Here is a 26,394-nt window from a genome sequence, read left to right as displayed (position 1 = left end):
CGTAAATTAAGACCAGAAAGGGGAAAAAAATGTCTCTTTGTGCTGCTATTTTTTTTTTTTTTGAGACAGAGTCTCACTCTGTTGCCCAGGCTAGAGTGCTGTGGCATCAGCCTAGCTCACAGCAACCTCAAACTCCTGGCCTCAAGCAATCCTCCTGTCTCAGCCTCCTGAGTAGCTGGGACTACAGGCATGTGCCATCATGCCCGGCTAATTTTTTCTATATGTTTTTAGTTGTCCAGCTAATTTTTTTGTATTTTTGTAGTAGAGATAGGGGTCTCACTCTTGCTCAGTCTGGTCTCGAACTCCTGACCTCAAGCGATCCTCCCGCCTCGGCCTCCCAGAGTGCTATAGGATTACAGGCGTGAGCCACCGCGCCCTGCCTTTGTGCTGCTATTGACCAGACTCGTGGAGGCCAAATTTTCTTCAATTAACCAGATCTTGGCCTGGTGTACACATGTCCTAATGGGTTCTGGGCCGGGCGGGGAGGGAACTGCCCCAACCAGCGAGGAAGGAAGAGGGCGGGTTTCTTCCGTTTTGCTTAAGGTAGGGGTGAGAGGTGGGCCCGCGCCTGGGGAGTTAGGGGGCGGGGCGTGTCTGGGAGTCCTGGGGGGGTTGTGCAGGGGTGCAGGGGCGGGGCGTGTCTGGGCCTGGAGGGCGGGGGAGGGGCGTTTGTGGGTGTCTTGGGGGAGGAGCCGGGCGGGAGTCCGGCGGGGGTGGGGGGGGAGGGGTAGAGGGGGAGGGGCGTGCCGGAACCGGGGGGCGGGGAAGGGGCGTGTCCGGGACTGGGGCCGGGGCGGGGCGCGGGCTCCTCCCCGGCGGGCGGCGGGCGAGGCGCGGCGTCCTCGCGGCGCCTAGGCTCGGGCGGCTGCCGGCTGGCGCTCAGTGGCGCTCACCTGCGCGGAGCGGGGCGGCGGCGGCAGGATGAACAGCATCAAGAACGTGCCGGCGCGGGTGCTGAGCCGCAGGCCGGGCCACAGCCTGGAGGCCGAGCGCGAGCAGTTCGACAAGACCCAGGCGAGCGGGCGGCGGCGGGCCTGGGTCCCTTGTCCCCTCGCGCGTCCCTCGGGGGCCGGGAGCTGCCAGGCCGGGGCGGGGGCGGGGGGCGGCGCCGGGGCCCGGCCTGCGGCCACCTGGTCCTCGGGGGCTCCCGGCCGCCCCCCGCCGGCCTCCGCGGCCCGAGCGGCGGCGCACAGGTGAACCGGAAGCCGCGTTCCGGCCGGGTGCCCGGGCCCAGAAGCGCCGGGGCCGGGGAGCTGGGGCCAGCAGGGGGCCAGGGAGCGGCGGTGGGGTCGGGGCTCAGGTTGTGCCCGGGGTCAAGGTGTGCCCGGGGCCCAGGTGCGCCGGGGCCAGCGCGGCCCCCTGGGTCTCCCCGCCCGGCTGGGCGGCCCCTCCTGGGCTGCTGCCACCTTCTCCCGGCCCTGGACGCCGATGCCCCCACCGGGGGTGCAGTGCTTTTCCTTAAAGGAAAATCCCCGCTTCCTTTTCTCGTGAGCTGTTTTCCAGGGCCGCACAATGTCTTATTATCTGCGGGGTGAAAAGTTTCACGTATGTCGCCAGACTTGTTCGCCCGAGCGCTGGCCCACGAATAAATAGGTTCACACCCCCTCATTAAATACCGGCGCCTGACAGACAGAAACTTCCTGGGGCTCCCTTCCTGCGCTTCCCACGCGCCTGCATCTCTTCCAGATGCTGCTATCCTGGGAAGGTGGTTTTAAAAATTGAATAATGGCGCGGGTGTGCATTTGTGCATGTGTTTGTGCCCAGGACGCACCATGGAGGCTTTGCTGTGTTTCTGGCTTCCTGTTCCTTTTTATTTTACAAACTTGGAGGTGTTCTTCCACCTGGGGGACGGGCGGGGGTGGGGGACATACCTGTTTATTTGCCAAAATAGGTCAACCGAGACTGAAATGGTTGAAAATTTTTACTTTAGAATTAAAGGAAGCCAGAGGAACCCTTCAACCCTTGTCTGAAGCAGGCTGGTGATATTTGCATTTGGGGCTGGCATTAGCAAGTTCCTGCCCGCTTGTCCTTGCAGGGACTTCTGCGGTTGCTTTCAAATCAAGTAAGCACATGCAATCTACAAGAGATTTCATTTTGAAATGAGAGAACACACAGGGAGACCTTCTAACCCTTGTGTTTGTGATTGACAATGAAAGCAATAATAAAACCTCAAAACAGCAAGGCTTCGTGAATGCCAAGTGCTGGAACCAGCCTGGCTGCAAATTGTCAATTTATCCTTGTGATCCTTGTCATCATCATCATCTGGTTCAGCCTGGATAGCCCGTCAGAAAAACAAGTGTGGCATTTAACTTAGAGTCATTAACACATAATTGTGCCAGAAACTTGCAGAAGCACAGGGAGAAAACCTTAATGGGCAGAGAGAATTTGGGTGTTGTTGAAAACTTTGTTCATTCTCTGATTTTTAGATTTTTTCCTATGCTTTTGAGGAGATGTAGGTAAAGAGGCCTGATTGCTACATAGAGGAGATAGAATTTAAAGGGCCAAGTTCATTGATGTTTATCTTAAATGGATAAGAAGTCAAGGGCAACCTTTCTGTCTGTCAAAGAGCATCTTTGATCTAGGACCACACACTTCGGTGGTTGGTTTGGTACACAAGAAGGTGGATTGTTTTGTTTTGCTTTTTGGGTTTTTTCTCGGGGGCTGAGAGGAGTGCTTTGTAATGGGTAATTAATAACTGTGTAATGGGTGAATCTCATAGCACTAACCCGTTCCAGGGCCCCTTTTTCTGGAAAGATGGAGTTTGGATTCAGTTGTCTTCACAGTGACTTACCGAGAGATGTAAGAATGAGCTTTTGTGCGTGGTTAATATTTAATTAGATCGTTCCCAGAAATATCCCATGAGCTGCCAGCCAGGCCCCGTGGTAGAAAGGACCTGGAGAGCTGAGGTTGCTGTTTGCAAGTCTTGAGACAGAAAATAGCACATCCAATCCAGGGACCCAGCCTCCTTTTGGGGTCCACCGCCTGTCCCGACATGGACCCCAGCGCCGTGCACCAGCCTCGTCTTTCCTCTCCCAGGCTCCTGGGTCAGGAGGAGGAGAAAGGCTTCCCCGGGAGCTTTCTTGATAGGACGCACCTTTGCGAAGGTCTCCGGGGTCAGCTAAGGGAGGGCAGCCACGTTTCCCTCTGGGGGCTGGTTTGTGGTGTGAGTGTGTGCACCATGGCTGTCCGCAAAGTACCCAGCCACGGACCTGTTCTGGGTGCATTAACAGTGGCTGGGTGCTTTCCGTACAGCCCTCGTGCAATCCCAGGGTAGAGTCCAGAAAACTAGTGTGTTCTTTTCTTCCCCAAGACTTTAGTCCCTTTGGTGATAAAAAACCCTTTTTCAAACTGGAAGTGACAAAATATTACCAGCTTGTTGTTGCTGTTGTATTCTGAATACAGAAAACTACAGAATATAGTATGCTGTGTTCTGAACCTGAACATTGCCTGTGCCTTTAAAAAGACGGTGTGATATCATGGAATGCACCTGTAGGCAGGTGGCCCTGAGTTCTAGCCTGTGTTCCTGGGTGAGTTGCTTAACTCCTAAATCTGTTTCCTTGTCTATAAAAATAGGGATAATTCCAGCCACCGAATAGGGCTGTTCCGAGGCGTGGTGCCGCGTGAATGGTCCTGCCAAGGTGTCCACGCCGTAGTTCCCGGAACTGTGAATGTGATCTCACTTGGTAAGGGAAGCGTGGGGTGTTCGTCCGCCGGCCTTGAGCTGGGGCAATTATCCTGGTTACCAGGTGAGCCCTGTGTAGTCACGAGGGTCTTTAACGGTGGGTGCAGGAGGCCGGAGAGATCAGAGTGATGGAATGTAGGAAAGTCTCCACCGACCACTGCTGGCTGTGAAGATGCAGGACGGAGCCACTAGCCGAGGAGTGTGGGTGTCCCCTGCCACCTGAAACAGGCGGGGGAACGGATTCTCCCCTACGGGCTCCAGAAAGAAATTCAGCCTTTCTGACACCTTGCTTTTAGCTGCATAAGACCCATTTCAGACTTCTGACCTCCAGAACTGTGAGGTGATGAGTTTGTGTTGTTTGAAGCCACTGAGTTTATGGCGATCTGTCACAGCAGCCACAGGGAGCTAACTCATACGGTGGGTGCAGTGTGAAGCACGGTGCCGCACGCGGTAGGGGCTCGGCGGACAGTCGGTAGCCGTCTTTCTCCCTGCCCACCCCCGCCACGCAGTTTCCAAATCCGAGCAGGCTCTCAGAACTCCCCCCAGAGAGGGCCACGTTTGAAGCGTATCTCGGATGAGGGCTCGGCAGGTTGGAGTTTTGGAAATGCCAGTTGCCCGGCCTGGCTTTTCCCTTTCTGTGAGCCCGTGTGCTTCTCTGGGCCTCAGTTTCCCCTGCAGGATGTGGCGATAGAACGCAGAAGCTTCCTGTCAGGTTAGGATGAGAGAAACTGTTAATGCTACAGCACGAGTTGACCGAGCCCACCTGCTCCCCCCTCCCCGTGGGTGGGCGTCACCCACAGACAGAAAGCTGCCCGGGTGCGAGGCCCTGTGACAGGGACTGTGGAGGGGTCGGCCTGCGGAGCAGTTCACAGGTCCGACTGTCCGGGTCTGTGACTTGTGCCCTCAGCCAGTCCCTGTGGAACCAAAATCCTGTAAAGATTAACATTTATTGACAACAACAGCGCTGCCGGCAGAACAGGAGATGGGCCACGGTGTCACGTTAGGGCGTCTGGCGCCCACTAGAAAAGTCGACAGAAACAGGTGAAGTTAGTTATAATTGTATGTTGTGTGTAACCCGGTGTATCCAAAATACAACACTTTCAACATGTAATCACTGTAAAACTTGTTTATCATGGGGATATTTTCTATTCTTCTAAATCTTGGAAATCCGGTGTGTTGGGCACTCCCAGCTCGTCTCAGTTCAGACTCGCCCCCTCTCCGAGTGACGAGTGACCGGTGGCTGCTGTGCTGGGTGGTGCGGGTGTTAGAATCACCTGGGGGCTTGTCAAACGTGGCAGCGTCCAGGTGTCGGAGATTCGGAGCGATTGGGTCTGGATTAGAGTCAGGCATTGGTGTATTTTTTTTAAGTTCCCCAGACAGGGTACAGAGAGGTGTTTGGGACGTCCCCTGAGTTTCTGGTTTGAGAGCGGTTCCCAAATACGTGGGATGCCTTCAGACGCCGTATTCGCACTCGCGGGTCCCTCTGCCCTGATCTGCCGTCACCGCCCGGCCGAGCTGCCTCTGAAGAGCCGGGCAGACGTGAGCGCCCGCCGTGCCTCTGCGGTGTGTCCCGGGAAGACTGCGTCATGCCAGGTCGCCAGCCCCTTCCTGGGCCTCCCGTAAATGTTTACGGTAACGAAAGGTTACCAGAGTTTGGGAAGAGACCTACACCGTGCAGCAGACAGCCAGCTCACCCTCTGTCGCCACTGTCCTGAGGGCAGGAGTGGGTCTGGCCTCTCCCCTGTGTCCGCGTGTGCAGGCGTGGCACCTGGCACCGGGCACGCTGGAGGGACAGAGGCAAGCCAGGGCTCCTTGCTCAAAGGAGAGAGAGAACCAGCTCCTGCCCACTGCCGCGGCCCAGCCCGGCCGGGTGAAGCAGGTGTTGAGTGGTGCCTTCCCGGGCTGCCAGGCCCCCTTGAGCCTGCCTGCCCGTCACCTCCCTGGCAGAGCCAGCCGTTCCAGCGGTGGCTTCTTGTCCAGGTAGTGGTGGGACGGGGCTTCCCAGCATGCATCAGCCCATGACACACTCAGCAGGGCTGTTTACCGTGTATGTGTTGGGGGGCGCTCTGGGAAGGCACAGATCATCTCTGTCCCCTCTGAGGGGTCGAGACATGTGAGCTGTGGCGTGTGTGCGGTGGCATGTGTGGCAGTGAAGAGCAAGGCTCTGGGTTCAGCCCCGGCTGTCACTTGCCTGCTCTGTGCCTCCGTTTCCTCATCTGCAAGGTGGGGGCAGTGACGGCGCCACCTCTCGGAGACGCTGTGGGGGTTTCCGGAGTTCAGGGGGCCCGGCGTGTCCTGAGTGCGGAAGAGCAGATTGGGCTTCTGCCCTGTGCGCGTCGCTGGGCCGCCTGTGTGCGAGGACCTGGGGAGCTGGGCTGTCGGGGCGAGCAGCAGATCTGCGTGGGGACAGGGGGACTCAGGAAGGTGGGGGACAGCCCTGCCAGAACGAGCCCTCAGGTGCTCACGTTCCACATGCTCCCCAGGGCAGGAGCCCTGCCTCTGCGACATCGTGCCCTGGGAGGGTACTGGGGGGGTCGGACAGCCCCCGGGACACGTGGGACGAAGCCAGCGTAGGACTTCCCAGCAGAACTGCCTGCCTTTCTGAGTGGGGAGGAACCGCGTAGACGAGGCCCCGTCCCTGACCTGGCCCCGAGGCCAGTGTCCCAGCTGATTCGAGCCGTGAGGGAAACTCATCAGCCACTGGATTGTGGCATCTGGAAGCCTCTGGAGTCGGGTCTGGGCCTGCTTGGCTGAGGGACGGCTATCCTGAGATAGCCAGGAGGAGAAGGCGCCGTTGCCAGCGGCTACGCCGTTGGTGACACCCGTGCTCCTGCACTTGGTAACTTCGTGTTTCAGGCCGACTGGGGCGTCTGCGCAGCCAGCAGCCACCTCCTGCCGAGCCCCACTGTGCTTCCAGCCCTAATGGCGTTATTCACACCGTTCCCTGTGTCACCGACACACTGCGGTGGCCCAGCAGAGCCCATGGCGGTGGGCAGATGTGGGGTGGGCTTGTGTTTGGAGCAGGCTCAGGGGAGGAGGTGGCCTCGCCTCGCCTCCCCGCTGACCTCCCTGCGCGGCTGTTGGACCCCACCGTCTCTGTGCTCTGAGATCCCGGCGGGCTGTGTGCCTGGCCAGGGCCACTCAGTGAGGGTGGCTGGGAGAATGGGTGCCTGGAGGCCGGCGGGTCTCCCTCTGGGTGAGGCCTGAAAGGCCCCGGCATCTGCTCTGGGGAATGACGGAGCCCACGGAGAAAAGTGTCGTCCGGGCGGGATTGTTTTTTCTCTCGCTAAGATAAACACAGTCCCCAAATTGCAATAAGTTCGTCTGCCCAAGAGTGACTCAGCCCCCTGGCTTGTGAGGCAGACAGGTTTGTGGAGTGATGTCACCCGGGTGCAGGGAACGAGACTGCATGGGCCACCTGCCTGTCCCTTTCAGAGCCGGCACCGTGTAGGCGTGACACAGGGCCAGTCTTCCTACCCCCGTGTGTCACCCACGAAGCCCGGGGCAGGGGTGGCAGCAGCTGCGACCTCATGGCCAGCATCTCAGGGAAGGAGTCACTCCCGGGCTCTCGCAACGTCCTCCAGAAGTTTCCTAAATGGTGGAATGATGCAGAAGCCGGGACCAGGCAGGACGGGTGCGAGTGACGCGGACGCCTGTTGAATCGCTCCCCTGACTTCCTGTCAGCCTGGAGCAGGGCCCCCACCGCTGTGCGTGTGGCCACGTCCCGGCCCCACAGCCACAGAAAGCCTGTGTTCCCTCTCGGCAGTGGCCTCTGGGGGGCACGGGCGTTTGAATAGGAGCTCTGTCCTTCAGACAGCTCTTTGGAGACGCTGAAGCAGAACGAGCCGCGCTCTGCCAGCGCCTGTGCCCTGGCGCCGAGCGTTCTCGGCCCTGCCAAGGGCGGCTGCTGGGCGTCGCGATAACGGCACCAGCAGCCTTCGGTCTGATGCATTTCAGGGTTGATTTTAAAAATAGAAGTTGTTTTATAGTTACTTTTACTGTTTAACTCTAGTGGTTAAATTATTAGCTGCGGAAAGAGACACTTAGCGCCTTGAAGCTGTCCGTGCTCATGTGAGAGCTCTTGTCCCCTGAGTGTGTGCCCTCCCCCGGGGGCCCTGGAGATGCAGCGGGAGGGAGATGTGCTTATGGGGACACGGGGGGAACAGAGTGTAAATTGTGAACAAACGCAACTCCTCCAGCACCTCCTGGCTTCTCCCTGCCGGGCCGCAGGGTGCTGCCTGTTGGTGCCGGGCCCGAGGGTGGCCCGGGCCTGCCGGCTCTGTCACCTGGCTGCACTCACAGTGTCTGTTTCCATCTGGAGTCAGGCCTGGGCCCGGGCCCCTCGGGAGTGTCACCCGCCTCACCCCGGCCTCCCCATCCTGAAACAGCCCTCACGAAGGTGTTTGTTGGGGTGTCCCCTGTGAGTCCTGGTCCAGGGACAAGTGCCGTTGGCAGCTCTGGGCCTCTCCGGAGCCAGGGGGCCCCGTCTGGCCTGGTCCTGGGATTGTCCCAGCCTTGACTCTGGGGCGGCTATGGCACCAGGCTGGGTTTCTGTCAGACAAACAAGGACGGGTTGATTGTTCCTGGAGGCTGGGCCAGTGTATCCTGAGGACTGGGCTCCCCTGGGCCGAGGTCCCTGTAAGAGTCTCCTCGCAGGCCGCGCCCCGAGGCAGACACCGTCGCCCCTGAGGGATGGGGCTCAGGCTACAGCGGGGCCACTCGGCCCCTGCGCTAGGCCTTTGTTCCCAGGGTCTGAACGATCCCCGGGCGGGATCTGCCTCCGATTTGGAGGCAGGCCAGGTCCTCCCTGAGTGTCAGCCGGCCCTTGGGAAGTGGGTTCCTGTGGCGGGACGAGAAGGCTGTCGCACTGATGCACTTCTCCGTCCACCCGCCGAAACCCATGGCGGCCCAGGGCCCCCCCCCTCCCCCCAGGCCAAGGTCAGTCTCGCGGGAGTGGCGGGCCTGGGGCAGCTGCTGGGCCGCAGCATGGTTTCCCGCCGCACCGAGGCCGGGGCTGCCAGAGGATCCTGTGCTCAGCAGGCGCAGCCGAGGTTTCCATTATTCATGACCTGCGGCGAGTGAGGCCTCTCCAAGCCTCCGCGGCCTCATTTGCCTGCTCCAGGGCCGGTCGCGAGGACCGAGGAGACACACAGCGCGGCGTGTGGTTCAGCTGGTGAAGATGACGTCACCGTCGGGCGTTGAGACCCGTTTGCCTGCCTGGTGGCAGATGATGTGTTCTGTGAGCCTGGCGGTGCCCGCGGTGCCGAATGTGTGTCCAGAGCACGCGGAGCTCCCGTCCCCCGGCCCTCTGTGGGCACCCCGAGCTTCGTCCCCACCCGCCACCCGGCCGGCTAAGGTGCTGCCTGGGGGAGAGTGTGCAGGTGGCCCCCGCGTGTGGCTGTGGACTCGGTGGATTTGTCCAGACTGGGGGAGTGCAGTGGTCTCTGCAGACCCTCCAGCTCCTTCCCAGGTCCCTCGAGTGTCTCCTGTGGTTTCCCTGAATGGCGGGCGATCCACCACCGGCCTCGAGGGGTTAAATTTGCCTGTGTCCGAGCTGCTGGGGCTGCCTCAAAGGGACCACCTCGTCTGCCCCGTGGGGCTGGTGTGAGGGTGACGTGCTGAGCACCTGGGGACCCAGAACAGTGAGAGCTGCCTCGGGGCTGTAAACCCCAGAGCTGTGTCAAAAGTGCCCTGTGAGCGTCACTGCTGGGCCCGGCCCCACGTCCCAGGAGCCGCTTCCTCCAGGGAGGTCCGACAGGGCAGGCCGGAGAGGCCTCTCCTGGGACGAGGCTTGGCTGCCGCTGCCCGGGAGGAGTGACACGGCCCTCGGGTGTCCACAGACGCCCACTGTGTGAGCACTGAGCCTCCTTGTGCGGCACCCGAGCCCGGTGCGCACAGCTGCCCGCCCTGCACACAACGGGGCTGTGTTCCTGGGAGCCGGCCCGAGCCCCGCCCGGACGGCCAGTCCCCGCCACCAGCACAGGCATCGCCAGGGCCCTGTGCGCAGTGGACTGTGCCTCGTGCCCGAGTGGGGCCGACACGCCGTGCCCCGGGGCCGCCCCTCCCTGCTGTGAAAGTTGTGTGTGTACCAGGACCTTTGAGGGGCTGGGGTTTCGGCAGCGCCCCCGGGCAGAACTAAACACGGGCCAAATACGGTGACAAATGAGGAAGCGCCGTCAGAGGGTGACGGGCCGGAGAGAACCATAAATCTGGGGAGGTGCAGGTTTAAACAGGTGGCTGTGGGGGGCGGGGCGAGAGGACGCTAGGGGACGCCTGGGCCCACGGAAGCCCGTGGCAGTGACGTCACCTTGGCCTCACGTGGTCATTCTTGGCGCAGGGAGGAGGGAAGGAGCCCTGTCTCGGCCCCTCCCGGGGGTCTCCTTGAGTCAGGAGCGAGCCCCCGCCTCTGTCTGCAGCCGCCTCAGCCTGCCTGGGTAGCTCCAGCTCCACCCTGCTGGCCAGGAATCTTCCGGGCCAGGTGGCAGCTCGGGTGTCAGGGCAGTCGGGATGAAGTTACAGCCCTCCGAGACAGGACACACCTGGCGTGTGAGCTGGCAGCGGCTTGCCTGGCAGCGGGGTGGAGCTGGGGGAGGGATCGGCCCCAATCCCCGCCCCGGGAGCCCCTCGCCACGCAGGAGCCGGGAGCCGTGCAGAGTCGCTGAGGATGCAGGCCTGGAGTCTGGCAGGCTTGGCCTTGAACCCTGGCTTTGCCCGTTAGTTGTGCAGACAAGATCCCCAGCCCTCTGTGCCTCAGTTTCCTCACCAAGAGAGTGGTGTAACCACTTCCTTGGGCTGTTACGGGAAGCACGTTGCTGAGCCTGGCAGGTGGTGAGTGCTCAGTTGGTGCAGTGGCCGATCCTCACCATCCTCGTCCTCACCATGGCCACTCTGGCGGTGGGCCGTGACGCGCACACAGCAGCTCGTTCTTGTCTCTCGCAGTTCACGGAAGGGAGGGGGGAGCCGAGGCCTGGGGGACGCGTGGCAGCGACAGGGTCGAGAGACCAGGCAGCCCCCAGCGTTGGGCCTGCCGGGACCCTCCCGACTGCTGGGGCTCGGCGTGGCCGCAGGGGACTGCAGGGGCCTTGCACGAAGGGGCCGCCCAGCCTGCCCGGCCGGCCCCCGACTCCAGCCTGAGGCCTGACCAGGAAGGGCCGGGCTGCCCGGCTGCCCTTTCTCCCAGAGGAAATCTCATAATAGACTGTAAACGGTGCAGTCACCTCTGTGCCTGCAGGGCGGTCACTGCTGTTCAGGGGCCAGAGCGGGAGAGCGTGGTGGCCTCTGAGGGAGAGACAGGAGAACACAGTGCTGCCCCCTGCCCTGTCCCCGCCCCCGCCCCTGCCCCCTGCCCTGCCTCCTGGTCCTGCCCCCTGCCCCCTGCCCCCTGCCCCCTGCCCCTGCCCCCTGCCCCCTGCCCCGCCTCCTGGTCCTGCCCCCTGCCCTGCCTCCTAGTCCTGCCCCCTGGCCCCTGACCCCTGACCCCTGACCCCTGGTCCTGCCCCCTGCCCCGGCAAGGCTGTCCTGGGGCCGCCTGCCTCGTCTCGGTGTCTGTGTCTGCCCAGGGCCCTGTCCCCCCCCCGCGGCCCCTGGCCCTTCTCAGTCCACCGACCCGTCGTGGGTGGACGGAGGCTCACGAGGCCTCCCCAGGTGGAGGACAACACACCCACAGGCGCCCAGGGCCAGGTAGCAGTGACTGTAGGTGCCGTGAGCCCTCCTCAAGCACACGGCCCCCTCTGAGAAGCCTTCTTGGGAGGGAGGCTTTGGGCCGGGGAGGTGAGACTGCAGCAGGTGGAGGTGGGGGAGGGTCTCCCGACACCAAGGTTCTGCCCTTGGTCGAGCGTGAGGTTGGCGCTCGTTCAGGTCTCGGGCGACGACGGCAGGTGTGCCAGGCAGACCCCCTCCTTCCTCCCCGCCCCGGGCGGGCCACAGTCGCCTCCTCGTTGGTGGGGGCAGGAGCTGAGTCAGGACAGTCGGGCAGGGCCTGGGCTCACCCTGGTTTCCTGGGAGTGCTGTGTGGCCCCCGTCAGCCGCGACACGGCCCAGACCCCGCCTGTGGGAGAGTGGGGAGGACACGCATCCCTCATGGAGCACAAGTGAGGGCTCGGGTCCGGTGACTTCCAGCGGGGGGACAGGCAGAGGAGGCCACGTTGGCCACGCCTGGGGCCGGGGACCTCATCTCCCGGGAGGGCTACTCGTGTGGTTTCAGAGAGAGGGGTCCCTGAGGCCATAGCCCGGCTTCCGTCGTTATACCTCAGGTGCCCCGGTGGCTTTGGGTGGGGTGGTGGCTGTGGTCCTAGCTGCACAGGGCACGTAGAGGGAGGGTCTTCAGGGGCTCGGTCTGCTTAGGTGGGGGGATTCCTCCCTTCCCCCATCACCACGCCCGCATTAGCCACGGCAGAATCCTGTTCTGTGTCGCCCTTTTCCCCTTTGGGGTGGTCTCTCCCTGGGACGGCCCGGGGGTCCTGAACGCTGCCTCCTTTGCCCCGCACAGGCCATCAGCATCAGCAAAGCCATCAACAGCCAGGAGGCCCCCGTGAAGGAGAAGCACGCGCGGCGTATCCTTCCCGCCTGCTCCGCCGGGCCGGGGTGGGCATCGGGTGGGGCCCCTGTGCCAGGGTCTGGAGGTCCCGGCCCTGAGCCGGGTGGGGAGTATCCTCTGCGGCCTGCACCCTGCCAGGCCCCCCATGTGGCTCACCCCTTTCCCAACTGAGACTCACCACGGAAATGCCACCGTCGGCCCAGTTAGAGTCCTGGGACACAACCATGCCCTGTGTCTTGCCCCGACCCCTGTGCCCTTTGGCCAAGCGCCAGCTGCCCTGTGCTTGCGTCTCTGCCTCCCGCACTTGGCCTTGACCCCCGCAGGCATCATTCTGGGCACGCACCACGAGAAGGGGGCCTTCACCTTCTGGTCCTACGCCATCGGGCTGCCGCTGCCCAGCAGCTCCATCCTCAGCTGGAAGTTCTGCCACGTCCTGCACAAGGTCCTGCGGGACGGGCACCCCAACGTGAGTGGCACAGAGGGCGGGAACTCGGAATAGCGTCCAGTGCAAGCGCGCAGGCCTGTCCCTGTGTCTGTCCCCGTGGCGCTGGGTCGGCCCTGCCCTCTGCCTCAACCCTCCCACCTCCCTGGGCCCCCTCCTGCGAGGTCCCTGGTCCCTCATCCCTCCCCCCACGCCGCAGGTGCTGCACGACTGCCAGCGGTACCGGAGCAACATCCGCGAGGTCGGAGACCTGTGGGTAGGTGCGGGGCGAGGACGCCTCCTCCTGGGCGTCCAGGCCAGGCTGCTGGGCATTTGGGGCCTCGTGAGCTTGGGGGCTGGTGATGGCAGCTCCCTGTGGGGGGCCGGGTTTTCCTCCTCTCCCTCTGGGAGCGGAAGCCAGGGTGGAGGGTTTGGGGCAGCCGTGGGCGAGACGGTGGCGGTGCTGGGTGCTGCGGCCTCGCTGTGTGGAAAGCACGGGACACTCCGCACGCACAGCTCTCGGGCCTCCAGCTGCAGAAACCCCCAGGCCCTTTAGTCCCCCCGCGCTGGGAAGGTTGGCGACACCAGAGCCCGAGCTGGCGGTGCAGTGGGGGTCAGAGCCCTGGCAGGGGTGCAGCTCCCGGCTCCCCCAGACCGGCTGCTTTCGAATTGGGTCTGGAAATCCGCATTTTCAGCAGACTTGCCGGAGGGTTCTTAGACACAGTAGGGCTCAGGGTGCCCGTGGCTGGATCCGCTGCACGACCCTCGGGAGTTAGAGGCGCCCTGGGTGGGACGGGGCCAGGGTGCTTGTCCACTGGGGCACAGGAGCAGGGTGGCCCTGGGTAGGGACCCACAGGGAGGCTGACCCGTGTCCTCTGAGTGAGGCGACCATGCCACGGTGCAGAGGAGGCCCAGCCAGCGTGGCCGAGGGCCCGCGGTGGAGGAGGACGTGGGCAGGCCGTGCACCAGCACTTTAATAAAGTGTCCCTGCTCGGAACTGGCCCGGTGCCCTGCACAAAGAGCTCTCTTCTCACAAGGGTTTCCTTGGCAAGAACGACAAGGAGAAAGATGAAGGGAAAAGCTAGAGACAAAGAGGGCGGTCGGTGCAGGCTGGAGGGGACGTTGGTGGACGAAGAGGTGACTGGGGCTGGGGGGCGGCTCTCGGCGTGTCCACAGGAGGGGCCCCTACCCTGGCTCTTCCCACAGGGGCATCTGCACGACCGGTACGGACAGCTGGTGAACGTCTACACCAAGCTGCTGCTGACCAAGATCTCCTTCCACCTCAAGGTGCTTTCCTCGGGTGCTGTGGGGCTGAGGGACCCGGGGCTTTTCCCTCTGTGACGTCTGGGGACATCGAGGGTGGAACCTGTCCTGTCCATGGGTCTGTCCACTCACCTTCCTGTCCTAACCATGACCAATGGGGAGATGAGGAGGCTGGGACGTGAGGAAGCTCCTAGAACTCCTCGGGTGTTCCCGTGGACGTGGGGCCAGCCTCCCCCTGCCCTGGCCGGGCGCGTCCCTCCTCCCAGGCCCCAGGAGCAGGGGGCAGGGCCCAGCGTGAGGCCACCCGCACAGCTGCAGCTGAATGGGGTTGTCTCCGCAGCACCCCCAGTTCCCCGCGAGCCTGGAGGTGACAGATGAGGTGTTGGAGAAGGCGGCTGGCTCCGACGTCAACAACATGTGAGTGGCTCTGCACCCCGAGTGGCTTGGTGTCCGCCCCTTTCCCTCAGTTTCCCTGCTGGGCTCTACCCTATTTCACACCCGGGCAGCAGTGTCCAAGCTCAGGCTCCCAGGGAAGAGGCTGACGGTCAAGGGATGGGGTTATTTGCCTGGAGACCCGTCCTTTGCAAAGGCAGGTTGGCCAGAGCTGGTGTCGACAGCTATGTCCCTGTCCCCTCCCAGGGGTCCTGGCCCAGGCCAGTGGGCCCTCCCTCCCCCTCCCTCCCCCTCCCTCCCCCTCACCTCTCCCTCCCCCTCACCTCTCTCTCCCCCTCACCCCTCGCCCCCTCACCCCTCGCCCCTCTCTTCCGCAGCTTCCAGCTCACCGTGGAGATGTTTGATTACATGGACTGTGAGCTGAAGCTTTCTGAATCAGGTGAGTGTCCAAAGAGGAGGTACTGGGGTCTGAGGGCACCACTGAGTGCCCAGAGTTGGGACAAGGAGGAAGAAGACACTAGTGACCAGACCAGCTTAACATCCTCAAAGGCACCTGCCCGTGCAGGGAGAGCCGATGGGGCCTCCTGGCGCCTCCAAAGCACAGCAGAGGCCTCCCCGCCCCCAGGCCGCCAGGCCCCAGAGGGCACGTGCAGGGTGGGGGCTCAGCTGCCCTCCTGCCCAGTGAGCATCGCTCTGGTGGCCCCAGGACAGGGGGGACATGGGGTGTGGACAAGCGCTGAGCCGCCCCTTCGGGTTCCCACCCCGGCTCAGGACACCTGTGCAGCCCCCCGGAGAGTTGGTTTGGCTCCTCGTGCCCATTTTCTGTTCTAAAAAGCTTCTGGGTCATGTCAGACTTCCGGTCCTGGGAGCCCAGCAGCCGGACAGGAAATCCCAGAGGGCCCCCGCCGGCTGGAGGGGTGATTGTTCTAGGTGGCAGCTTCAAAACAGCTTGCGGGTGACTCAGAGCTCTCCACTGGAGGGCAAGCAGCAAATGCTTTTTTAAGGAGTTTGGGGAAGGCTCCTGAGTCCCGGGGTCTGGCCTCTGGCCGGGTGAGCCTGCCGCGCAGCGGTTCCGATGGACCAGGGGTGTGGCCCCAGGTGCCAGGTTCTGCGTCCTGGCAGAGATGTGCTGAGGCTGAGCCTCTCGTAGCACAGAGGCCACCAGGCAGGAGCCAGGTCCCCCAAGCCCCTGCCCTGTGCTGCCCTTGGCATGGGAGGAGGCCGGTGTGGGCAGGCAGCGTCCCTGCGGGGGAGTGCAGAAGACCCGCAGGTGTGTTCCCGCCCCGGCAACACTGGTGCTTCGATGACACACAAGGAAGGGCACAGCGGCGGGCACAGGGGGTCCCTGCCTCAAGGTCTGTAACAGCAAAACCCAGAAATGCCCTAAACGCCCCTTGGTGGAGAAGGCTGCATCTCGGTGCCCGTGTGTAGCAGGGAACAGAAGGCGACGGTTAAGAGAGATGCATCTGAGTCTGCTGTAGCTGGGAAAGATCTAGAAACGTTCTGCTGTGTAAAATAAAGCAGATTGCAGAACAGTATGTACATACATGTTTCAAACCCAAAGCAGGACTTTACATGGGTTTTAATTTTGCACGAAGAAAACGTACTTAGTACGACACTAGTAATTAGAAATTTATTTAAAGAGCCAGGGCAGCCTGGGCAACATAGCAAGACCCCATCTGGACAAAAAAATTAAAAATAATTAGCAAGGCATGTGGTGCCTGCCTGTAATCCCAGCCACTCAGGCTGAGGCTGGAGCCCAGGAGCTCGAGGCCGCAGTGAGCTGTGATTGCACCTCTAGGCCACAGAGTGAGACCCTGTCTCAAAAAAGAAAAAAAAAGTGAGAGATGGCGCTTTGCCTCTTCCTTCTCGCCCCTTCCCTCCCGGGTGCGCGCCTGTTGCTGCAGAGGTTTGCAAACGGCCCCTCCCAGGCAAGGCAGGAGCAGGACCTGAGCTTGGGGCTGTCCCGAGTGGGGCAGCCCTGGCCGCTTTCCCTGTGGCCGGCTGCCCGCCCTGCTGCTCCTCTCTCTGCCCCAGAGAAGCTGCCAGCCAAGGCGGAGGCAGCCTCATGTTTGTCCTTTGTCCCTCCTACTTGGTAGTTCCGATACAAGGCCCGATTGTCAGGTTCCAGGGGAGACTGGCCCCGGGTGCAAGTGAGGCTTCGGGGTCACTTGGGGTTTGCAGAGCTGTCCTGACCCCACTGCTGTGTGACTTTGGAGAAGGCCGGCCTGTTCCCATATCTGAAAGGAGGCACTAGGGCTGCTCGGTCCTCAGCCTGCGTCCCTCTGTGCGAGTCGGAGCAGGTTTGAGGCCCAGGGCACGGGCTGTCCACAGCCCTGTCATTCGGGCGCCTCGTCCCGGCCCACCCTGGCAGCGTTCTCTGGAAACCCTTGCCCAGCTGAGCTGGGGCTCGTTTGCCCGGACCTTGGTGTCACCCTTGACCTGGTTCGTGGGGCATCTGGTCACAGTCTGGGGCGGCCACCAGCTCATGGGGCCCCGTCCTGGAGGCCCTGCTTTCAGCCTGAGCCGTCACCTCATCTTCAAGCTGCCCTGGCAGGGTGGCCGTGCGCATGGCGGGGCCCTGGCATGGGGTGGGCCGCCCGGCCTGCGTCTCCGGCTCCCACAGGCTCGCGCCCTCTCTCTCCCGCTCCCCTTCTGCTCAGTGTTTCGGCAGCTCAACACAGCCATCGCCGTGTCCCAGATGTCCTCGGGTCAGTGCCGCCTGGCCCCGCTCATCCAGGTCACCCAGGACTGCAGCCACCTGTACCACTACACGGTGAAGCTCCTGTTCAAGCTGCATTCCTGTGAGTCACTGGCCAGGCTCCCATGCGGCTCACACAGTCATTTGCTGTCGCAAAAGAAAATGGAAAAACTATGAAGATACTTATTGATTTAAAAATAGCATAATCTCATTACCCATTAACATAACATACGTTTTATGAAAAATCACTGTTTTCCAAAACAGAAAAGATGCAGTGAGAAGAGTGGTGTAGACTCTCTGTGGACACCTGCTCCCGAGTGTCTCCCCCCCGCTGCACAGGGCCGTGGGAGCAAAAACCCTCTGAAGGGGTCTCGGCCCGCGCCCACCCTTTGAGAACCACTGGCCTGGGCTGTGAGCTGCTTCGGCACCAGCCCAGGGCAGCCGCGTGTGGCGCCGCGGCGGGGGCAGGTTAGGCCTGACGTGGCCGCAGCGCCGTCCCGTCCACTCATGGCCCAGAGATCTCATCCCCCCTTGTGGGTGTGGGACAGGACTGGCCAGGTCACCAGGGAGCTCGAATCTGACGGTTTCCAGCGTGTGGAGGAACAGGGGGAGGGGATGTGAGCCGCGCAGCCGTTAAACTCGTGCACCCCTCGCCCCCAGGTCTCCCGGCAGACACCCTGCAAGGCCACAGGGACCGGTTCCACGAGCAGTTTCACAGGTGCCAGCCCCGGGGGAGGGCAGGGCTGAGGCATGGCTGGGAAGAGGCTCTGTGGCTGCTCTGTGACGTTCCCTCTGTCCCACCCTGCCCGCAGCCTCAGGAACTTCTTCCGAAGAGCCTCCGACATGCTCTACTTCAAGCGGCTCATCCAGATCCCCCGGCTGCCCGAGGTACCTGCGCCCTCCCCAGGGCTGCCCTTGCCCTCGGGGTCCTGGCTGGGCCCTGCATGGGCTTCCTCGGAAGTGGCTAAGTGGCTCCCACCACTGCCCCTACAGGGACCCCCCAACTTCCTACGGGCCTCCGCCCTGGCCGAGCACATCAAGCCTGTGGTGGTGATCCCGGAGGAGACCCCGGAGGACGAGGAGCCGGAGAACCTCATCGAGATCAGCACCGGGCCCCCTGCCGGAGAGCCAGCGGTGAGCACCCCCGGCCTGCCTCCCCCGCGTCCCCTGCCAGGGCCTCCAGCTGCAGCACGAGGCCAAGGAGTGTCGGGGTGACTAAGCCTCCCCTTGCCCCCCACCTGGAGGGCACAGGTGAGTGGGGTGTGGGGGTCACCGTGCTTTGCTGTGGCAGGTGGTGGCTGACCTCTTTGATCAGACGTTTGGACCCCCCAATGGCTCCTTGAAGGACGACAGGTGAGGGCCTGGGGGGCCGCCTGGGCTGCAGGGGTTGGAAACGGCCTCCCTGAGCCGTGCTCCGGATGCATCTGTCTAGAAAGGCCGGGTGGGGAACGTGAGCTCCTGAGGTGCCCAAATCCCAAGTGGCCGCCAAGGAGAAGACAGAAGTTCGATTTTTCTGGTTGACTGAACTTGAACCCCAGGACCTCTGTCCCCAGGGATCTCCAGATCGAGAACCTGAAGAGGGAGGCGGAGATGCTCCGCAGCGAGCTGGAGAAGATCAAGCTGGAGGTGAGGGGGGTGGAGGGGAGTGAAGGGCGGGCTGCACCCCGCAGGGCCGGCAGGGCCCCACGCCTGCCCACGCCGTGCCGCCCCCCCCCCCCGCAGGCCCAGCGCTACATCGCGCAGCTGAAGGGCCAGGTGAACGCGCTGGAGGCCGAGCTGGAGGAGCAGCGGAAGCAGAAACAGAAGGCCCTGGTGGACAACGAGCAGCTCCGCCACGAGCTGGCCCAGCTGAGGGCTGCGCAGCTGGAGGGCGAGCGGAGCCAGAGCCTGCGCGAGGAGGCCGAGAGTGCGTGGGGTGGGGTCGAGGGCGCCGGTCTCCGTGAGAGCGCGTGGGGCTGACCCCAGTCCCTGCCGGCCCGGCCCGAGCGTCACCCCCTCTCCTCTTGCCCGCAGGGAAGGCCAGCGCCACGGAGGCGCGCTACAACAAGCTGAAGGAGAAGCATGGCGAGCTCATCAGCACGCACGCGGAGCTGCTCCGGAAGGTGGGCCCACGCGGGCGGGGTGGCGCGGGTCCCAAGCAGAGCCAGCTGGGGACAGTGGCAGAGTGTGAGCCTGTCCCCTGCTCTTGCAGAATGCAGACACAGCCAAGCAGCTGACGGTGACGCAGCAGAGCCAGGAGGAGGTGGCACGGGTGAAGGAGCAGCTGGCCTTCCAGATGGAGCAGGTGAAGCGGGAGTCCGAGCTAAAGGTACGTCATGTGCACACAAGCACGCACAGGGCTGACCCCGGGTAGCCCAGCCCACTGCCCCAGTGACCCGCTGTCCTGTCCCAGCTGGAGGAGCAGAGCGACCAGCTGGAGAAGCTCAAGAGGGAGCTGGAGGCCAAGGCCGGGGAGCTGGCCCGCGTGCAGGAGGTCCTGAGCCACACAGAGCAGGTGCTGTTGGCTTCCGGGGGCTGGGGGTGTCCCGGAGGCAGGTGGGACAGAGTCAGGTCCTCTTCTCTATGAATGGGCCATGCCTAGATGCCACTGGGTTCAGGGGGCCCTCAGTGGTGCCAGGGTGCCCCCCTGACCCTGTCCCAGGGGCTGTGTAGGAGACAGGACCTCGCCTGGGCCCTCGGGAAGCAGCTCCAAGGCCCATGAGGGGTAGTCAGTCACCCCGCCCCCTGGTCTGGAAAGAAGGGGGCCCCTGCTCATGTGCTCGTGTCCACAGAGCGGGTCGGAGCTGAGCTCGCAGCTGGAGGTGCTGCGCGCAGAGAAGGACACGCTGCGTGGGGCCGTGCAGCAGCGCGAGGCCGACCTGCTGGCGGCCCAGAGCCTGGTGCGCGAGAGGGAGGCGGCGCTGAGCCAGGAGCAGCAGCGCGGCTCCCGCGAGCGGGGCGAGCTCCAGGCGCGGCTGGCAGAGAAGGTACGAGACCCCCGGCAGTGCCACTGCAGTCTGGGCGCATGGTAGTGTGGTCAGGGTCGGGCATCCCTCTCGTGCTGCCAGAACGTTCTCAGCACTCAAACTCCTGACCCAGGAACCAGTTAATCCCATCCTGGCAACCCCCAATCTGTCTATGGCCTGTTGTATTTTGTGTAAATGGAATCATACACCACGTGGCCTTTGGTGACTGCTTTCACTTGGCATCGTGTTTTCAAGGTTCACCTGTTGCGTGGCGTGTGTCAGTACTCCTTTCTCAGGGCCAAGTTTATGGTAGATCACTGTAGTTTCCATGTTTTGGCTGCTGTGAGCGTTTGTGTGCAGGTTTCTGTGCAGACGCTTTTGTTTCTTATTTTTAAGACTAGTCAGGTAGAGTAGTGAGGAGGGGAAGTAGGAGAACAGGGAGTTGGCTCTGTAACTGTGAACAATCAAGTGAGATAACTCACTACCTTGGGACCAGCCCTTTCCTTTCTCGAGTAGATACCTAGCATGTGGGGGTCACGTGGTAGCTGGATAGTTAACATGTTGAGGAACTACCAGGCTTTTTTCCAAAGTAGCTACACCATTTTTACATTCCCACCAGCAACGCATGGGAGTTACAATTTATCTACATCCTTGTCACCACTTAGTACTGTGCTTTTATTTTAGCCGTCCCAGGGGGTGTGAAGGGTCTCGATTCGCATTTCCCTAAGGGCTAGTGTGCGCCCCTCACCTGCTCCCGGGCCAGGGATGCATCTTTGGAGAAATGTCTGTTTAGATCACTGGGGTTCTCTTTTCATTACTCAGCTGTTCACCCCGCTCTTGAGAGGCAGCAGCTCAGCCTTGGGGGGATGGAGTGAGGCCCCTCTTCGGACGTCTCCACCGTGAGGGTCTCAGCTGGGCCCGACTGGGGGTGCATTCTCTGAGCTGCCTGTCCCCACTCCCGCCAGGAGTTGCAGGAACAGGGGCTGCGGCAGAAGCTGCTGGACGAGCAGTTTGCAGTGCTGAGGGGCGCCGCGGCCGAGGCCGAGGCCATCCTGCAGGACGCCGTGAGCAAGCTGGATGACCCCCTCCACCTGCGCTGCACCAGCTCTCCAGGTACGTGCGGGGGCCACCACTCGCCCTCACCCGCAAACGCCTCCTTCACGTCCCCAACACAGAAGCAGCGGCCGGGGCCTCAGCTTCTCCCTGTGCTTGCAGACTACCTGGTGAGCAGGGCTCAGGCTGCCCTGGACTCCGTGAGCGCCCTGGAGGAGGGCCACGCCCAGTACCTCCTCTCCTTGGCAGGTGAGTTGCGGGTAGCAGGGCAGCAGGCTGGTGGGCTAGAACCTGGGTCCAGCCATGGTGGCTGCCTTGTCCCTTTTGAGGAGGTTTTCTGCACCCCAGGAACCTCTTCGGGCAGCGCAGCAGAGGCTCCTCCCCTCCCGCCAGGAGCCCAGCCGGCCTCGTGGGCAAACAGGCTGGGGCCACACAGAACCCAGCTTGGTTCCTGCAGCCTTGGGGCGGCTTGACCTTGGGCCACACCGTCTCACCAAGCCCTCCTTTCCTCGTCCTTGTCCGGGGTTTGCTGGGAGGATGAGACAGGGCAGGCTGCGGGTGATGATGGCCCTGTGCTAGCATCTCATGTCTGTCCTCCCGCACAGATGCCTCTGCCCTGGTGGCAGCCCTGACCCGGTTTTCCCACCTGGCTGCGGATACCATCGTCAATGGCAGTGCCACCTCCCACCTGGCCCCCACTGACCTTGCTGACTGTAAGTGGAGCCTGGGCAGCAGGGTCAGCCACCTCACCGGCTTGTCTCCCCTGGGGTCTTCACGACAGCCTGGGAAGGGGGCCTGTGTGCAGCAGCATCATGGGGGGCTTTCTTGCTGCTCAGGCCTGATCGACACGTGCAGGGAGTACGGAGCCCGGGCGCTGGAGCTCGTGGGGCAGCTGCAGGACCAGCAGGCTCTGCGGCGGGCACAGCCGGGCCTGTTGCGGGCCCCTCTGCAGGGCATCCTTCGGCTGGGCCAGGTGAGGTGCAAGACCACAGGGGGCTGGGCAGGAACCACACCCCCCACAGAGCCCTGTGGCTTGGTGGGATCGAGCCCACCCAAGTCTGACTCCTGCCTTCCCCAGGAGCTGAAGCCCAAGAGCCTGGATGTGCGGCAGGAGGAGCTGGGGGCCATGGTGGACAAGGAGATGGCAGCCACGTCTGCAGCCATTGAAGATGCTGTGCGAAGGATCGAGGTGAGTAGAGTTGTGCAGGGGACTCCTCAGTTCCCACAGCGCCTTGGGGGCTGCAGGCAGGGGACAGAAAGCGTTTTCCAGGGCCCTGTGGTCAGAGCCGGGAGAGTAGGAGGGTACCTCGGGCTCTCCTGCCTTGATCTGATCCCCAGGACCACAGGCTGGGGGAGGGGGGGCCTTCTTCCCACCTCGCCCTCCCACACTCAGCTCTGTCGTTGGCTGTAGGACATGATGAACCAGGCCCGCCACGCCAGCTCGGGGGTGAAGCTGGAAGTGAACGAGAGGTGAGCCACCTTCTGCTCTCTGGCCCACAGCAGGGTGGGTTCCCCATGGCCCTCCCCTGTTCAGGGAGTGCGGTCCTGACTGCTGCCCCAGAGGAAGGCCTGGGAGTGAGCAGACACGCCCTTCCTCGCCCGCGGGGGCCCTGCTGTGCTGTCACGGGCCCTGCGTCAGAGGAACAGCTGGTCTCTCCCCTTCTCTCCCCACAGGATCCTTAACTCCTGCACGGACTTGATGAAGGTGAGTGGGGGGTGTGGCCCCAGGTCGGGCTCCACCTGGAGGGCTGCCGAGAGTGACAAACATCTTGGTCCTGGCAGGCGATCCGGCTGCTGGTGATGACGTCCACCAGCCTGCAGAAGGAAATCGTGGAGAGCGGCAGGGTGAGCGGTGGTCTGACAGCCACGCCCCAGGCAGGCCACATAGCTGAGCCAGCAAAGGGCAGATTCCTGAAAGGGGCACGAGGCCCCTAAAGTGTGTAGTTGATGAGACACCCCCATCCCCTAACGCAAGGATGTGCCCTGTGGCCGGGGTGAGGGGAAAAGGGCCTGCAGGGACCCTTTCCCCCCGTGATGTCCTTGACTGGCCCATCCTGCCTGTGTCCACTAGGGGGCAGCCACGCAGCAGGAATTCTACGCCAAGAACTCACGCTGGACAGAAGGCCTCATCTCAGCCTCCAAGGCGGTGGGCTGGGGAGCCACACAGCTGGTGTATGTCACCCCAGGTGGGGGGTGGGCAGGGGTCTGCTTCCTGCCAATAGGGGGGCAGCAGGGCATGCGGTGCTAAGGGTCTGGGCGTGGCCCCACCGCCCATGGGGTCGGAGACCCTGCCCCTGACCGGCCTCACCCCCCAGGGAGTCGGCTGACAGGGTGGTGCTTCACATGGGCAAGTACGAAGAGCTCATTGTCTGCTCCCACGAGATCGCGGCCAGCACTGCCCAGCTGGTGGCGGCCTCCAAGGTAAGGCTGTGTGCTGGCACCTGCCAACCCGGGCTCCACGCTGGGCCTGGGGGTCCCTAACTGCTGGCTGTGGCTCACAAGCCCGGGGCCCACCCTGACAATCCCCCCAGGTAAAGGCCGACAAGCACAGCCCCCACCTGAGCCGCCTGCAGGAATGCTCCCGCACCGTCAACGAGAGGGCTGCTGCCGTGGTGGCCTCGACCAAGTCGGGCCAGGAGCAGATCGAAGACAGAGGCGAGTGCCCGGGTGTCTGAGGGCACTGCCAGCTCCCAGGGAGGGGCGGCAGTGGTGCCCAGACACTTACCCTGTGCCCTCTGGCCACAGACGCCATGGACTTCTCTGGCCTGTCCCTCATCAAGCTCAAGAAGCAGGAGATGGAGACTCAGGTAGGCGCCCGTGGCTGCGGAGCTCGTCCGTGTTGGGCTGAGCCCCGGGTGGTGGTGTCCTCCTTGGGGAGGTGGGCCGTGCTGATGGGGCATCCGGGCTGCAGGTGCGCGTCCTAGAGCTAGAGACGACACTGGAGGCCGAGCGCATGCGGCTTGGGGAGCTGCGGAAGCGGCACTACGCACTGGCCGGGGCGGGGGCAACACCCAGCGAGGAGCCTGGGCAGCCCAGCGCCGCCCCTCGGAGTGTGACCACCAAGAAGCCACCCCTGGCCCAGAAGCCCAGCGTGGTCCCCAGACAGGAACACCAGGTGCCAGGCATTACCACTGGGATGGGGGGGTGCCATGGGGTGGTGGCCCAGGCTATGCCTCATGCCCTCGGCCACATCCACTGAGTCACCTACCTTTGACCCCTGCAGCTTGACAAAAAGGACAGCGTCTACCAGGCTCAACTCGTGAACTACTAGGCCCCCCAGGGGTCCAGCAGGGCGGCTGGTGGACAGGCCTGGGCCTCCAGTGGCCGAGGGGCTGCAGCTGAGTCAGTGTCCTCAAGGCCCCTGGCCCTCACTGCGCCTCATGGGGCCTGGGTCGTGCGGATGGTTCTTCTGGATTCGAGTCTATTTATCTGCAAAAGGAGCTTGGGAGAGCAGCCGGGACCCAGGAGGCCTGAGCCACAACTCTTCAGGAAATACATGGAACATTTTTGATATTCTGAGTTAGAGCTTTTCTTCAAAGTTTATAGTCAGCACACTGGGAAACAGGGCTACGGGAGGGGCCCCTGCCTTCAGGCCTTGCTAAGACCTCCTGTCTGTGGCCGCCGATTCCACAGGGCCCTCATGGCCTCAGCAGATGAGGGGCTGGAGGGGTGCCGCCCCCTCCTTGGGCCGGCCCTAGAGCATCCCTGCTGCCAGCCCCTCGGAAGGAGGTCGGAGGCTGGGAGTGGCTGCTGTCTGGGGAGCAAAGCAGGCAGGTGGCAGGTGCCCTCCCCCCCCCCCCCCCGCCACCTGCAAGCAGCCCGGCCCAGGCTGGGCTTCCACTCCGGCTGGGATCTGCAGCCACCCTCCGTTTCCTGGTTTCCCTTTCCCTGGCCTGGCTGGCCCTGCCCTGTGTCCTCCAGCTCAGCCAGAAAAAGCCCAGAAACCCATCAGGGTGGTCTGGCTTTGCTTGCCACTGTCCAACTTGAACGAAAGTGTCGCCTGAGCCCGAGGGGAGTGGCTGCAGGGGTGGGGACCAGGCTGGGAGGGCAGAGCCAGCACTAGGCTGGACAAGCACGCTGCCCTCCCACCCCCAGCCCTGGGCATACCGGGGCACAGTCTGGGAGGGGCATAGCAGCTTCGTTAGTACGTCCTCATGTTGAAGTGTTCCGTTGGCAATAAAATGCACTTTGACTGTTGTCACCAATGCCCCAGAGGGGCTGCACCTGGCTCATTTCTCCAGGGAGGCACACTGGTCCCCTCACGAGGCTCTGCCTGGGTGCTGGGTAGGGGACCCCGTAACTTCTGCAGGTAGCACTAGAGCATGTGGGGCCACAGAGAACCTCACTAGTGCTGCCAAGTGCCCCCCCCACCTCTGGGCAATTCACGGGCCACAGGGCCCTCCTTCCACTCAGGTGGCCCAGAGTCAGCCACCACCCCCAGGCCAGCTCCATTCCCAAGACAAGAACCCCACGGCCTCCCCAGGGCCCCCACGGGTTATTGACCCCTCGGTGTGTCTGAGATGACACATTTGTGACAATTCCTAAGCTTCCTGGGAACCCTGACTCTAGCTGGTCTGGACTCAACCATCGTGGCCACACACAGCCTTTCTATTAGAGGACTTGCAGAGCGTCCCGGTCCCTGAGAGCGCAGCTGGCCTTGCAGCACCCACTTCCCCAGGAGCGTATGCCAGAGGGAAGGCTGGGGCAGCCCTGCCTTGCCCCCAGGTCACCAGCATTGATAGGACAGAAGGACAATGCAGGTCAGAGGAGCAAGTCACCCTGGATGGCACCTGTGCTGGGCAGATGGGACCCTGTGCGTGCAAGTGCCGCACACGCTGGTCACTGACGTAAGGCTGCCGAGATGGAGCCCACGCCTCGTTCTCGCACATAAGGCACAACAGCCGCCGAGAACACGAAAGCAAGTGATTCTCTGCTAAATATAAACCAGCGCAAGCTGCCATGAGCTGACTGTACTTAAATGATCCAAGGAAATTTGAGTTGGCATTTTTAAGTCCTCAGTGATCAAACCTTACACTGGAGACTCCACCTCAGGAGTGCTGGGCTAGAAACCTGGAGCCTTGTGTGGCCTTGGCACCTCCACCTCCTACTCACCCTGGAATCAGTCACCACCCTCCCTGGTACCTTTGCTCACAGAGGGGAGGCCCTAACAAGCAGAGCTGACGAGAAACCACAGGTCTCACGGTGCAGTCCAAGTCCTCACTGGAGGTGGGCGATGGATTCAGCTATAAAGCTTCCTAGCGGCCACTGGGAAAAGAGAAAATATGAGACACACTGTTACAAAAGGCAGATTAATTTCTCAAGAAAACCGTCCCTCTTCCTAACAGGAGAACCACAAATTTTTCCTGTACATCCTCATGACATTACGATGTGCCAGGAATG

General features: G+C 62.6%; 2 protein-coding genes across 4 annotated transcripts in view; one reads left to right on the top strand and one right to left on the bottom strand.

The window, feature by feature from the left end:
- The first annotated feature begins 816 nt into the window (after nucleotides 1-816).
- HIP1R (huntingtin interacting protein 1 related) lies at nucleotides 817-24,789 on the top strand. 2 transcript variants are annotated; one of them, XM_069497338.1, is made up of 32 exons: nucleotides 817-1,014; nucleotides 12,171-12,234; nucleotides 12,542-12,684; nucleotides 12,860-12,916; nucleotides 13,846-13,926; nucleotides 14,243-14,319; nucleotides 14,673-14,734; nucleotides 16,959-17,099; nucleotides 17,657-17,714; nucleotides 17,809-17,884; nucleotides 17,990-18,130; nucleotides 18,288-18,349; nucleotides 18,550-18,622; nucleotides 18,719-18,902; nucleotides 19,010-19,098; nucleotides 19,188-19,304; nucleotides 19,389-19,490; nucleotides 19,768-19,962; nucleotides 20,907-21,054; nucleotides 21,157-21,243; nucleotides 21,600-21,707; nucleotides 21,831-21,967; nucleotides 22,073-22,183; nucleotides 22,406-22,464; nucleotides 22,669-22,699; nucleotides 22,777-22,839; nucleotides 23,066-23,166; nucleotides 23,310-23,415; nucleotides 23,526-23,649; nucleotides 23,740-23,801; nucleotides 23,906-24,109; nucleotides 24,218-24,789. In XM_069497338.1, exons 1-32 carry the CDS (start codon nucleotides 922-924, stop codon nucleotides 24,263-24,265), a joined length of 3,204 nt encoding a protein of 1,067 aa, XP_069353439.1. In that variant the 5' UTR covers nucleotides 817-921; the 3' UTR covers nucleotides 24,266-24,789. The 2 variants fall into 2 exon arrangements, with proteins under 2 accessions (XP_069353439.1, XP_069353438.1); XM_069497337.1 differs by lacking the exons at nucleotides 817-1,014; nucleotides 12,171-12,234 and having other exon boundaries at nucleotides 12,254-12,684.
- Nucleotides 24,787-26,394, bottom strand: part of VPS37B (VPS37B subunit of ESCRT-I) — a 30,705-nt gene continuing 29,097 nt past the window's right edge. For both annotated transcript variants that reach the window (XM_069497340.1, XM_069497339.1), the window contains one exon: nucleotides 24,787-26,259. The gene's annotated coding sequence lies outside the window, so the exon portion shown is untranslated. The remainder of the gene's footprint in view (nucleotides 26,260-26,394) is intronic.

Source organism: Eulemur rufifrons, chromosome 21 (assembly GCF_041146395.1).
Source record: "Eulemur rufifrons isolate Redbay chromosome 21, OSU_ERuf_1, whole genome shotgun sequence".
NCBI lineage: Eukaryota > Metazoa > Chordata > Mammalia > Primates > Lemuridae > Eulemur > Eulemur rufifrons.
Note: the sequence above shows the minus strand (reverse complement) of the source record. Positions and strands in the feature narration are given on the sequence as shown.

Excerpts from the sequence above, each read along its gene's own strand:
- HIP1R (XM_069497337.1), top strand. The coding sequence starts at position 12,364 with ATGTGGCTCACCCCTTTCCCAACTGAGACTCACCACGGAAATGCCACC. Across the intron at positions 18,623-18,718 it reads TGGAGAAGATCAAGCTGGAG|GCCCAGCGCTACATCGCGCA; the intron begins GTGAGGGGGGTG and ends CCCCCCCCGCAG. Across the intron at positions 22,700-22,776 it reads CCTGCACGGACTTGATGAAG|GCGATCCGGCTGCTGGTGAT; the intron begins GTGAGTGGGGGG and ends TGGTCCTGGCAG.